General features: G+C 37.0%; 1 protein-coding gene and 1 gene segment (V, D, J or C); both read left to right on the top strand.

Moving 5' to 3' along the window:
* Positions 1-4,938, top strand: part of LOC101579661 (zinc finger protein 709-like) — a 22,140-nt gene extending 17,202 nt beyond the window's left edge. The window contains exon 4 of one of the 2 annotated variants that reach the window (XM_023704798.1): positions 1,419-4,938. In XM_023704798.1, the coding sequence (XP_023560566.1) occupies positions 1,419-3,597 (2,179 nt within the window). In that variant the 3' untranslated portion in view covers positions 3,598-4,938. The remainder of the gene's footprint in view (positions 1-1,418) is intronic. The other variant, XM_023704799.1, reaches the window with a different exon arrangement.
* A 4,689-nt stretch (positions 4,939-9,627) lies between these two features.
* On the top strand, positions 9,628-9,984 carry LOC111813610. The segment is given in 1 exon segment: positions 9,628-9,984. A coding segment is annotated over 1 exon segment (357 nt).
* Positions 9,985-13,493: the final 3,509 nt, after the last annotated feature.

Genomic DNA, 13,493 nt, shown 5'->3' on the forward strand with positions numbered 1-13,493 from the left:
TTTTAAGGAAGGGTCTACAAGGTGTTCAGGATCTCACTACTAGATCGGACTCATAGTGATCCGCCTGTTTACAGCCTCCCAAGAGCTGGGATTACAGTTGTGTGCCACCACGCCCAGTCTCAATTGCCATCTCAGCTTACCCTTGGGGCGGGGCCAGCACAGCAGGTCTGGGGATCAAACCCCTGAACCCTGCGCCTGCTTGCAGGCGGTTTAATCTGTTGAGCTATTTGGCCGGCCTTAAATTTTTAATTTTGACGGGAACTCATCTTCTAGATATCTAGGTAAACATGTGAGTGAGAGACATTCATTAGCTAATGAATTACTATCCTGAAAGCAGTATTCAAAATGCAAATGAATGATAGTATTGTAATAATAGATGTTTTAAATGCATTCTCCAGAGAACTGAGTCCGTTCATATAAGAAGGCATTCTCATATATTATTGATAGGAATGTAAAATAAACCATTACAATAATCAATATGAAGATGTCTCTAAAAGTAAAAATAGAACTTTCCATTTGATCCAGGTATACCTTCCTTGGTGTATTCTGAAAGGGGTTAAAAATCATCATATTTTAGTGATCCATGCATACCCATGCTCAGAGCAGTTTGTGCACGGGTATTCACAATATCTGTTGTCTAGAAGCAATTTACAATATCTAATCACTGGAAATAGCCTAGATGCATATCATTGGATGCTTGAATTAAGAATGTCTATGACAGATACAACTTGGTTCATTCTTTTAATCCCAGCACTGTGAGAAGCCAGGTCAGCAGGATGACAGCTTAAATTCAACCTGAGTAAATCACTGTTTAAGGAGAATTATCAAAAAAAATAAAAAATGAAAGTATCCAATGCTAATAACTTTTGTTTCATTCTCAGCAGTAAAAAAGATATGCTATATATTTAGTCATAAAGAAGAATGAATGATACTGTATCATTTGCCAGAAACAAAGATGAGATTCCATCCTATAATGTTGAATGAGTCAAACAGAGAAAGTGAATTATCACATGTTTTTGCTTATATAATAAGCCAGAAATACAAATTAAGGAGTAAAATAAAGGAGAGGTGATGGAAAATAGAAAGCCTGACTTATAGGTGAAAAGGATGAGAGATGACAAGGGTCAGGAGAAAAGAGGAGAGTGATGGAGAAAGGGTCAGACATCATCAGTATGGGATACACACAGTACCAATCTCCTAAAGCGAAACTAGACCTCATGAATTGCAAACATACGCCAATTTCAAATTCCCAGTGGAAACCGTTCTTCTGAGATGGGTGTTTTGGATGCATCCTGCAGGACATTAAGTCAGTTGGTCAAAACTTTCTTATCAGTCATCAAACCAGAGCTTGTCTTCCTAAATTATTAATATGAAGACCTTTTTATTGTAATTGAAATTGTTGTTCTTTTTCTTTGCAGAAATGAAGAGGTAGCAAAATGTGATCTATATGAATCTTGGATTCAACAGGAAGAGGTATTTCTCTGGACCCCAGATGCTAATGTGGGCATGAAGCAAGCTGCTTTAAGGCCAGCTGAAAGCCTTGCTTGTAGAAGGGCCTTGACTGGACTTCTATCACTAAATGTACCGATTTTACCTCACACTGAACGGAAGCCAGAGGAGTACGTGGGATTTGATGACAAGCTGAATAACTGTAATGAACATAGGCTAACCTGCAGTGGTCTCCAGTGCTGTCTAAAGCCTGCAAGGATGAAGACTGGGAAGAAGCCTTATCCGTACGAGCAATATGGGAAAACTGACTCTGATCTTAGTGAAATAACTCACACTGGAGAGAAGAACTCTTTAGGTAAGAAAAGTGTGAAAGTCTGTAGCACTCTCAGTGGTGTTAAAAGCCACGAAAGAAATCATAGTGGAGGAAATCCATATGTATGCAAACAATGTGGGAAAACTTTTATTTCTTCATACCATATTCAAGTACATGAAAGAAGACATGCCAGAGAGATGCCCTCTGTATCTAAGGAACGTGTTAAAGTTTTAACTCATAGTAATAGCTTGCACAAGGATAAAAAAATGCAGCCTAGGGAGAAATCCTATGCATGTCAGCAATGTGGGAAAGCATTCACTACACAGAGTTACTGTAAAATACATGAAAGAAGTCATACAGGGGAGAAACCCTATGCATGTAAGCAATGTGGAAAAGCATTTAGTACAAGCAGATATTGTCAAATACATGAAAGAATTCACACTGCAGAGAAACTATATGTATGTAAGTATTGTGGAAAGGCATTCATGAAGCCCAGTCATTGCCAGGTCCATGAAAGAATTCACACTGGGGAGAAACCTTATGCATGTAAGCAATGTGGTAAAACCTTCAATACACAAGGTTATTGCAAAATACATGAAAGAATTCACATGGGGGATAAACCCTATATATGCAAGCAATGTGGAAAAGCATTCTCTACACGCAGTTACTGTAAATTACATGAAAGAAAGCACAGTGGTTGGAAACCCTACACATGTAAGCAATGTGGAAAAGCATTCACTACACAGCATTATTGTAAGACACATGAAAGACGTCATACTGGGGAGAAACCATACGTATGTAAGCAATGTGGAAAAGCATATAGTACGTGGAGTTCTTATAAAGTACATGAAAGATATCACACTGGTGAGAAACCCTATATATGTAAACAATGTGGAAAAGCATTTGCTACACATAAGAATTGTCAAATGCATGAAATTACTCACACTGGTGAGAAACCCTATGTGTGTAAGCAGTGTGGAAAAGCATTCAGCAGACACAGTCACTGTCAAAGACATGAAAGAACTCACACTGGCGAGAAACCATATGTATGTAAACAGTGTGGAAAAGCGTTCACTAGACACACTTATTGTCAAATACATGAAAAAAATCACAGTGGGGAGAAACCTTATATGTGCAAGCAGTGTGGGAAAGCATTCAGTACTCAGAGTTGGTATAAAATACATGAAAGAAGGCATACTGGGGAGATGCCCTATATATGTAAGCAATGTGGTGAAACATTCACTACACAGAGATACTGTCAGATACATGAAAGAAGTCACATGAAGGAGAAAGCCTATGTATGTAAGCAATGTGGGAAAGCATTTACTAAACACATTTATTGTCAAATGCATGAAAGAATGCACCCAAGTGAGAAAAGCTATGTTTGTAAGCATTGTGGCAAAGGATTTGCTGCAAAGTCCACATTTTGTAAACATAGACAAACCCACACTGGTAAGAAACCCTGTGTATGTAAGCAATGTGGGAAAGCATTCAGCTCCCACAGTCACTGTCAAAGACATGAAAGAAATCACAATGGGGAGAAACCCTATCTGTGTAAGCAGTGTGGGAAGGCATTCACTACTTTGAGATGTTATAAAATGCATGAAAGAAGTCACACAGGGGAGAAACCTTATGTATGTAAGCAATGTGGGAAAGCATTTACTACATACAACTATTATCACATACATGAAAGAACCCACATAAATGAAAAATCCTTTGCATGTAACCAATGTGGAAAAAAATTTGCTCTTAAGTCCTCCTTTCATAGACACAGAAGAACCCACACTGGTAAGAGATCCTATGAATGTAAGCAAATGTGGAAAAACATTCACTGAACACAGTTGTTATAAACTACATGAGAATAGTCACAGGGGAGAGGTAGCCTATGTATGTAAGCAGTGTGGGAAATCTTTCTGTACACACAATTAATGTAAAATACATGAATGAGGTCACACTGGGGAGAAAGTCTGTGTGCTGAAGCAAGGTAGGAAAGTGTTCAGTATACAAAGGTATTGCCAGATACATGAAACAAGCCACACTAGGAAGAAATTCTATGTACATATTTTAAAACTATAAAAGGTTTTACTGTAAAAGTGACTAGTAGTGGAGACCTACACAAATAATATGAAAATTTTGATGCCAGTACTTAATAAATTTTCCAGAAAATGTCAGGAGAGATCCTAAAATGTATTCATTCTGTGTTTTTCAGTAGATGTAAATAGCTGAACTATGTATCTGTAGTATTTACTATGAAATATTGAGTTTATATAATCATATATTTTTGTATAAACCTGTACCTTTAGTTTAACATATAGTGTCTGCTAATTAAACAAGATAAATTAAAATTATTTTTCATTTCCAGCTAGGGTGAGTATTTATGTAGCTTTTATTTTGTTTTTTATAATTGTGACATGTAGGCCATTAAACTTTAATCTTGTTCATTATTGGAATTTTTTGTTGTCTTTTGTTTGTTTTTGTTTTTTCTTTTTCATTATTGGAATTTTGGACTAGCATTGTTGTAAATTTGGGGGGATATGGTCCATATACTGTGTAACAGAAAACATTGTTCAATTTGATATATATATTGAAAGACTTGTGAAGATGTGTTGTTCACAAAGTTCCACTGGTTTCATCCAACTTGTAGATTAGCAAACATTGTTTTTCATATCCTGCCCGCATATGTGCCAACCTAATTGTATATGATATCAGGTACATAAGCTTGCCTATTTTACTTTTAATGTTGAAGCCAATACAGTATTACCATTTATGTGAAATTTTATACATTGTTACCAACAGAATTTTATTTTTATGCTTGTATTGTGAGAATTTTTAATATTGTGATAATATTTCCATCCTATGCACCAAAAAATAAACCCCACTGCTGTGCGTTTGTAATTGCTGCAGAGCAGCAGGACTGTGACTTGTCTCCAAAGGAATATCTTGCATTGTAATAAATCTCTTCAAAAAGTATGAATGATAGGACAGCTTATCAGTGACGATATTTTCAAAGGAATTTTTGGTCAACAAGGGAGTTGTTTTGAGAATGTGTGATTCTTGTGAGCTAAATTCATTCTAGTCACTGAAGCTGGGATTGACACTGACTTTTGTAATCATTACTGCTTTTACATAAGAAGATAAAATAAGGGCATGAAGGAAAAAAAACATTCACTTTAAGAAATAGAAGGAAATTAATAATTTATGTTTCAGATTTATGTTTTATTTTACCAATTTTGGAGATAAATTTGTATAATACCATTTTTCATTATCTATAAGGACAACTGTAAGGTACATGACAAATGCTTTAAAATACATAGACTTAGCCAAGCAGTGACCATAAGCCTAGTCTCCTTGACCTGTATCTTGCCTTTGTAAGAGTGAAATATTTTATAAAATGTTTTGTACAGGGTTCTTTGATGTAGAAGCTTCTCACTTTCTGATGAAGTGACATTGTAATAAGCCTATGGTAAGATGAAATATGAGTGAGCAATGAATTAAATATCCATAATGCAGTGAACATCATATGGATTGCTCTAGGTTTATTTATGCTTAGGTATGTAAATTATTCATCAAGTGAATAATATCTAAAATTATGTCTACTTTAGATATGAAATATGTGATGTAATTCGTGCAACACATAACACTGAAGAATACAATGCCATTTTTTTTTTTACACCTTAGGACATGTGGCTGACTTTCCTGCTGCTTCCTTCTGTGTCATCCCATTAGCAGGAAGACATATAATGTGTCTTCCTGTCACTATTCCAGCCAGTGATACAATGCTCAAAATACAAGTCATTTTATCCTGAGCACATTTACTTTCCCATTATTTTACCATTGGCCGAAAGTATTGTTCCTGGTGATGCAGGCATGTAATCCCATCAGGTCAGGAGGAGAACAAGTTGGAGGTCAGTGTGGGCAACTCAGTGAGACCCTGTCTCAAAATATATGTGAAAGCGCTGGAAGTGTAGCTCAGTGCTCTTAATATTCCTAGGTTTACTCCACAGTATCACAATTATTTTAATATATACCATTACATGTCAGTGTCTTGACTTTCCTCACTTAGCTTATAAAAGACCAAGTTGGATGTGATGGTGAATTCATTTAGTTCCAGTGACAGGACGATCATGGCTTTGAAGTAGGGGTGAACTTGGCTAGTTGCCTTAGAAAACTAAGAGTTCTCTTGATATTTACATTTGAAATATTATTTAAAAAATAGGTTTAAGTTAAAACAATAAACCAACAAGGGGCTAGAAATGTTGTTACAGAAAATCATGATTTGTTGCTCAGGAAATATTCTTTTCATGGGAATATTTATATAGCAGTTGCAAGCCTGCATCATAGACTAAAACATAAACAATGAGAAATAAATAAGCCAGGCATTCCACATTCTGAATTCAGGAATGTGAAAAAATTAGTTTTGTCAAGGCTGCTACTGGTGGTTTTGGTAGAAAGTTGGGATGACACAATAAATGAGATGATATAAAAGTTAGAAACTTGCAAAGATGAATATACCACAGAGTGAAGAAATAACTAGAATGAGGAAAAGTTGCCAACAAAGAGGACTAATATCAAATATGTAAAGAATACAAAAAATTGGGCTGGTGAGATGGCTCAGTGGTCTAAAGCCCCTACTTAGAACAAGCTTAACAAAGCACATGGACCACGGTTCAATCCCCCAGCACCACATGCCAGCCAGCCCCGCCCCCAGGCGGGCTGAGCTGGCCACACACACACACACACACACACACACACAATAAATAAAATAAATAAATAAATTAAAAAAAAAATACAAAAAATTAAGCACTCCAAGATAAAGGACTCAATTGAAAAAAATAAACAATCAACATAAATACACTTCTGAGAAGTATAAATGGCCAGTCAGTATCTGAAAAATTCTTCAGAATTATTAGCAATTAAAGAATTGCAAATTTATTTTCTACTTTTTGTTGTTGTTTTTGTTGTTAGTTGTTTGTAACCATCTTGCTGCATGGTTCAAGGTGGCCTTGAACTCACTACGTAGCACAGGCTGGGCTTAAATTCATGGTGATCTTCCTCCTTCAGCCTTCTGAGTGCTGAGATTACAGGACTATGCCACCACACTAAGCAGAAAAATGCAAATTTGAACAGCATTTTCTTCTAGAAAGACCATCAGGAACACTTTCCCCCAAATACAGACTGGATTGCATACACTGGAGAAGCCTGAATTTTCAAAACCCAGTTGCTTTTTAATATCCAATCATCATGAAATCCATGGTTCTGCTTCCACTGAATTGCAGATGAAAGGGATGAATACATCAGTGAATACGTTGCCATCAACAAGAATTTATCCTGCTTGTCATGACATGCCAGTTGCTGCTGTGCTGTCTCTCAGGTAAATGATTGTTCAAAAAGAAAGGGGTGGTGAATGAAGGCAAGAGACAGGAAAAGGAATATTGTGGGACTGTCCTGCTTCAAGGTTGTATATGGTTAGATTTTTGGACTTATGTGTAAACATAAGAAGTATATAATTCTTTATGCCTATTTTTAAAAATATATTCTAATTTTTAAATGTTTTTTCATCATATTCTGTAGGGACTTAAAGTTCAACATATCAATACTTGATGAAAAATTCCTGTTCCACGTTATGCCTAAGCTGTTTGATATTCAGACAGATAGTGAGGTTAAGCTTAACAGCCTAGGCTGTATGGTGATACCAATAAGCTTCTCTTCTGGAGGGTTAAAGCCAACATTTTAGCCCTAGCCTTCCAAGGTCACTTAAGACTCAGGACATATGAGAACGTGTACTGTAACATCATGTAACTCGGTAGTGTCCCAAATTTTCTGATCCAGGAGATTATGGGTCCAAAGAGGAAAGTGATTGATGATGTAGAGTGTTCCTAAGGAGAATCACATGGAGAGAAAACATTCTCTCAAGCTTTCACAGAGAGCACATTGGCCAAACAATGGCTGTGACCCATCCAGATGACTGACACTGACAAAGGATCTACAATCTGAGGTACAGGATCTCAGGATAAATCCTGAGGGCATTTCACTGACCTTCTCAGACCAAAAAGCTACAACTCTTGTTGTATAGGTCCTGCTTTATCTGGGTCTTAACCATCCAGCAGAAAAGTATAAAAATGAAATATAAGAAGTAAAGCCATGCTGTTATGTTGAGCTGTAGGGGACTCAGGTCAACAATTTCTGACATTGCCAGTGAAGCGGAAGACCCAATACTATTATGGGCTACTGGACTCTTTCAGAATATTTTGCTGAGTTTACACACCTATAATATTCAATAACGGATCTTAGAAAAAATGGGGTATACCGATGAATGTCCATTTTGTATCTGTGTATTCAAAGTGGCTAGGATAGATATATAGTTACATTCTCTTAATGAATAGAGGGATTTGTTCTAATAGTGTTTGTAAATAGAATATCATGTCCACATCTTGTACAGCAATTAACCACTAGGAAGAATGTATGCAGTGTGTTAATTATTGAAACTGTCCTACCAATTTGGTTTGAAACTGTCTCATTGCTATTTGTTTCTCAATAAAATTATGGAAAAAAATAAAATAAAATCTGTGCTTAAGATAGAAAAAAAAAAGAATTTATCTCCCAGTTTTGTTATCATGAAGAAATACTGTCTCATGCAGCCATAAATGTTTCAGCTTAGCCAACTGGAATACAAGAGGATCTAAGGACAATTTATAGAAAACTATATGAGAATTTATATGTACTGCTGCATTAGCTATCTTGACCATGAGGATGATTATATCAATATTTGACAAGTTGTATATCTATAAAAATGTATCTCCTTTACCCATAATTAAATATTATATATAAAATATATTATTATGGGAAAAATTAAATCAGGTATACAATGAAACAAGATGTCAGTCTCTTGAATGTATAAATGGAAGAATATATGTTTATGAAACTACTGAAGTGCAGAAAACTCATGTTATATTCTCTCATTTGAGGACGAGGTTTGGCAGATGTCACTAAGCTTGATCACTGTGTCTCGGAATTTTTCATGGAGCAGTTTCAGTACTATGGGAAGATTTATACATGTTTTTAGCACACCTGAGCTCGTAGCTCCCAGGTCTGTTGTGTGTCTTGCTCTGTGCACATCTGCAAAACACAGGAAATTACAAAAACCACTAATTGCACACATATATAACAATGAGAAAACTGTTTTTTGCAACACAAACACATAATGAAAAATCATATTATTATTATGAATGCTGCAAAATACCTCTCCAAATACTCATGTGCATTCTACCTTCCCTATATGAGATTTTCCCAGTACAGGAGTCTGTGTATCAGGGGCCAGCCCCACTAGGACCCTGCAGCTCTCTCTGCAGAGGAGCCCAGCCCTGGATGCCAGTTATGCCTGCTCATAGGATCAGGACTGAGCACAGATGTTAATCCCACGTAGGTAAAGTTTATGAAGCTTCATTATTTTATATCATTACAAAGCAACATCAGTTTTAAAGCCCATGATTTGAGTACATGAACAAAAATGAAAGATAATAGACACAGAACAAGACTCTTACCACATAATGGGGAATTACTTTTTACCATTATTACCGGACTTCCACAGTACACTCAGCAGCTGTATGTGATGCCCTCTCTCAATTATTCAACCCCAGAGTTCTCTATATAGCAGGAGACTGTGCAAAATGTCCTCAAATCCGCCTGAGCCTTCACTCTATAGCTCCGGGGAGGAGCCAAGGCCTGGACACTCAAGAGCTCTCACTTGGTGATCAGGACTGAACACAGGACTAAACACCGTGGAGTTTCGAATGAGCTGGCTTTCCCTTCTTGCTGTTTTAAAAGGTAATTCATGCAAAACAAGAGCTGCTGAGCATGTGAGTGGCATGAGTTGGATAAACAGTGGCCCTGTGGGACAGTTTCCTAAGCAGGAGGCCTCTGTGTTTGCAACTGGTGGAGTCCGAGGGAGCTTAGTGAAGCCTGGGGGGTCCCTGAGACTCTCCTGCACAGCCTCTGGATTCACCTTCAGTGACTACTACCTAAGTGGATCCACCAGGCTCGGGGGAAGAGGCTGGAGTGGAACTCAGACATCAGGTGATGGTAATGATACAGCCTATGCAGGCTCCGTGAAGGGCCGATTCACCCTCTTCGGAGACAACAAGAACACGCTGCATCTGCAAATGAACAACATGAGAACCTTGGACACAGCTGTGTATTACTGCAGGCACAGTGAAGGGACTTGATACAACCTCCCTGCAGGGTCGTGCACGACCAGTAGGAGGCGATGGGGATCCATTGAGCGCAGACCAGGGCTGTGCAGTAGGTGCAGACCAGGAAGCCAAAGAGTGAGATCTTCTTGTAGGCCTCTGGAGTTTGCTTTCTGCCCTAACATCTCGTAATCGGCAGAGCGTCACCACACATGCAGCCTTCTTGAAGGCAAAGATGAGTTGTCTTCACACATGGATGTCTCAGATGTGGCTGTGGCCACATGCTCACTGTCATCCTGGGAAGCTAAATCACTTCCATCCCCTCACCCAGCTCTGCACCCCACCTGGACCATCCCCATCACTGCTGTGCCCTGCTTTCAGGAATGAGTGCTCCTGTTCCTAGTGGTGTCCTAGGTGCACCTGTTGTTTCCAGCCCAGGGTGAGAGCACCTTCCAGAACATGCCATCACCTGGGATGTAGATTGGATGCCATTTCCCTGAAGAGCCTTGCCATCTCTAAAATTTGTCTTGACCTTCACTGTTTCCCTCTTCCCTGACACTGAGTCCAAATATAATTTTCAAATAGGGACAGTAGAACCATGACGAAAATAAAAGTCCAATGAAGATGCATCTGGATTTTGTACCAACATCAAAAGATATGAGAAAGTATTACCCATATTTTTATTTTTATTTTAAAGAAAATTAAAAACCAATGAAAAGATACAGAACCTCAAAACAAGATAATAGAAAATTAACATTTGTCACAATATTGCATATTATTATATTCAAAGTAGTTGCTCAAGATGCCAGGTATAAACATGCAAAATTGATCAAACAATATATGCACTAACTTGTCCTTTCAATGAACTGACAGAAAGTAGTGGTATAATTGTCTTAGCTATCTTGTGTGTATCTATTTTCCTTTCTTTCTTTTGTCCTTTCCCTCACCCCAGTTGTTCCTCCTTTCAGTGGTTTCTTCTCTTTTCACAATATCTATTGTCCTTTGTATCTTACTTATTCTTTCAACTTCTTATAGTAGAAACAATATAATGTTTACACACTCAAGTCTTATTTATTTCACTTACAAGTATGGTCTATACTTGTACCTATTTAATATAAAATCCTGAAGTTTATCTTTCATTATAGCTGAATAATGCTCCATTATATTTAAAAAAAAATTGCATCTTTTTTATCTGTTCTCAGTGATGGACATTGGGTTGTTTCCAATATTTGGTTATTACAAATTACAGTGCTATAAAGATGGGTTAACATGTGTTGCTGTGGTAAATGATTTTAGTTCTCTGAAGATACTGAAATGGGGAATAGGGGGACTGAATGAGAGGTCTAATCCCAGTATTTTGAGGAATCTCCACACTCATTTCCACGGTAATTGTACCAGTCTACACTCCACATAACAGACAAGCATTCCTTTTTCCCCCTAACTCCTCCAGCATTTTTTTACTGGTTGATTTTTTTAAGGTATCCATTATTTATGGGTGAAATGAAACCTCCATATTGTTTTTTTCCATAATTTTATTGAGAGACAAATAGCAATGACACAGTTTCAAATCAAATTGGTAGGACAGTTTCAATAATTAACACATTGCATACTCTCTTCTTAGTGGTTATTTGCTGTACAAGATGCAGACATGATATCCTATTTACAAACACTATTACAAATCCTTCTATTCATTAAGAGAATGTAACTATACATCTATAATTTGCATTTCTCAGATAATCAATGATGTTGAACAATTGTCATAGATTTATTTCCCAGTTACAGTTCTTCATCTGAGAAGTGTATGTTCATCTTAGATGTGCATTTTTGGATTCGGTCTTTGAATTTGAGGGTCTGATGTTCTTTAATTCTTTATATGTTCTAGATAAAAGTTTTTCACCTGAGGGACAGTTTGCTAAATTTTTTCTTGGTTTGTGGGTTTTATGTCCACTCTGTTGATTTCTTTTGATGTGAAAAAACTTTTTAATAAGATGTAATCCTAGTTGTTGATCTGTGCAGCTTTTTTTTTTTCCAGCTTGGTTCGTGTTCAAGAACTCTCTGCCTATCCAATGTCCTCAGGATTTCTCCCTACTCTTTCTTTTTGTACATTTAGAGCTTTTGTTTTATGTTTAGATCTTTGGTCCATTTTGGCTTTAGATTAGTGCATATTGATAGACATATGTCTAGTTTTAGTCTTCAGCATGTAGAAAGCCAGTTTTGCCCAGCAACATTTGTTAGAGGTATCTTTCTTCCAGTGAACATGTTTAGCCCCTTTGTCAAAGATGAAGTAGGTACTTGTGCTTGTAGTTGTGTGCATCTTCTAATATGTTCTATTGACCACCAGGTCTGGGTGGTTTTGTTGTTATTGTTGTTGTTTTTACATTATTATTGCTCATTTTACCTTGGTAGCTTTGTAGTGTAATTTCAAGTCAGGCTTTGTGGTGCCTCCTGAGTTGCCTTTGTTGCCCAGAATTGCCTTTACTATTCTAAGTATCTTCTGGTTCTGGATGAATTTTAGAAATGTTCTCTCTAGATCTCTGAGATATGTTAGTGATATTTTGATGGAGATTGCATTAAGTCTCTATGACAATTTTGGAAATATGATCATTTTGACAGTGTTGGTTCTTCCTACCCATGATCAAGGAATGTCTTTGCATTTTCTGATATCCTTTGCAATTGCTTTTTTTCAGAGTACTGTAATTTTCAATATATAGGTATTTTACTTCCTTTGTTAAATTGCTTCCTGAGTACTATTGTTAAGGGTATGGTTTCTCTAAATTCTCACTCAGTGAGTTTCTTCTTTGTGTACAGGAATACTATTGATTTTCACTACTACTTTGTATCCCAATACACCACTGAATTTGGTTATTAAATCTGCAAATCTCTTGTTGGAGTTTTTGGGGTCTTCTATGTAGAGCATCATGTCATTTGCAAGAAATGAAAATTTCATTTCTTTCTTTCCCATCCATTTTCCTTTTATTTCTCTTTTCCAATTACTCTGGCTGTTTCCAGAACTATACCAAATAGGAGTAGTGATAGTGAACATCTTTGTCTTATTTCTGATTTTAGAGTGAAAGCGTTCAGTTTTTGTCCATTTAGTATGATGTTGGCTTAGAGTTTCCCAATATTGTTACACAAGGGAAAACAATTAATTACAATGTATGTGACATCATAGCCACAGTAGTATAATTAGCATTGAGCATAATTTAGAAATTGATAAACTGTGGTAACTATACTTTTTTTTTTACTTTAGACCATAGAAGCAAAGTCTATAGTTATATAACAGAATCAGTCATAAATTAGGAGTTTTTATGCAAAGTGTTTCTCCTTGTTTGAGTGGATTTATCCTGGATTCCTCTTTGCAAGCCAGTTGCCATGTCCCCAAAAATTCCCATGCTGTCTTCCCATCCTGTGGTGTAGGGGGCCTGCCCATTACCTCAGCTCTTTAAGTGGCTGCTTTAACAAAGCAGTCAGGCTCAGGTTGCTGTGGTTCGATCTCCACAACTCAAGCCAGCCAAACCTGCCCTGAAGGCATTCAGAGAAAAAAA

This window comes from Octodon degus, unplaced genomic scaffold (genome assembly GCF_000260255.1).
Source record: "Octodon degus isolate 3935 unplaced genomic scaffold, OctDeg1.0 scaffold00204, whole genome shotgun sequence".
NCBI lineage: Eukaryota > Metazoa > Chordata > Mammalia > Rodentia > Octodontidae > Octodon > Octodon degus.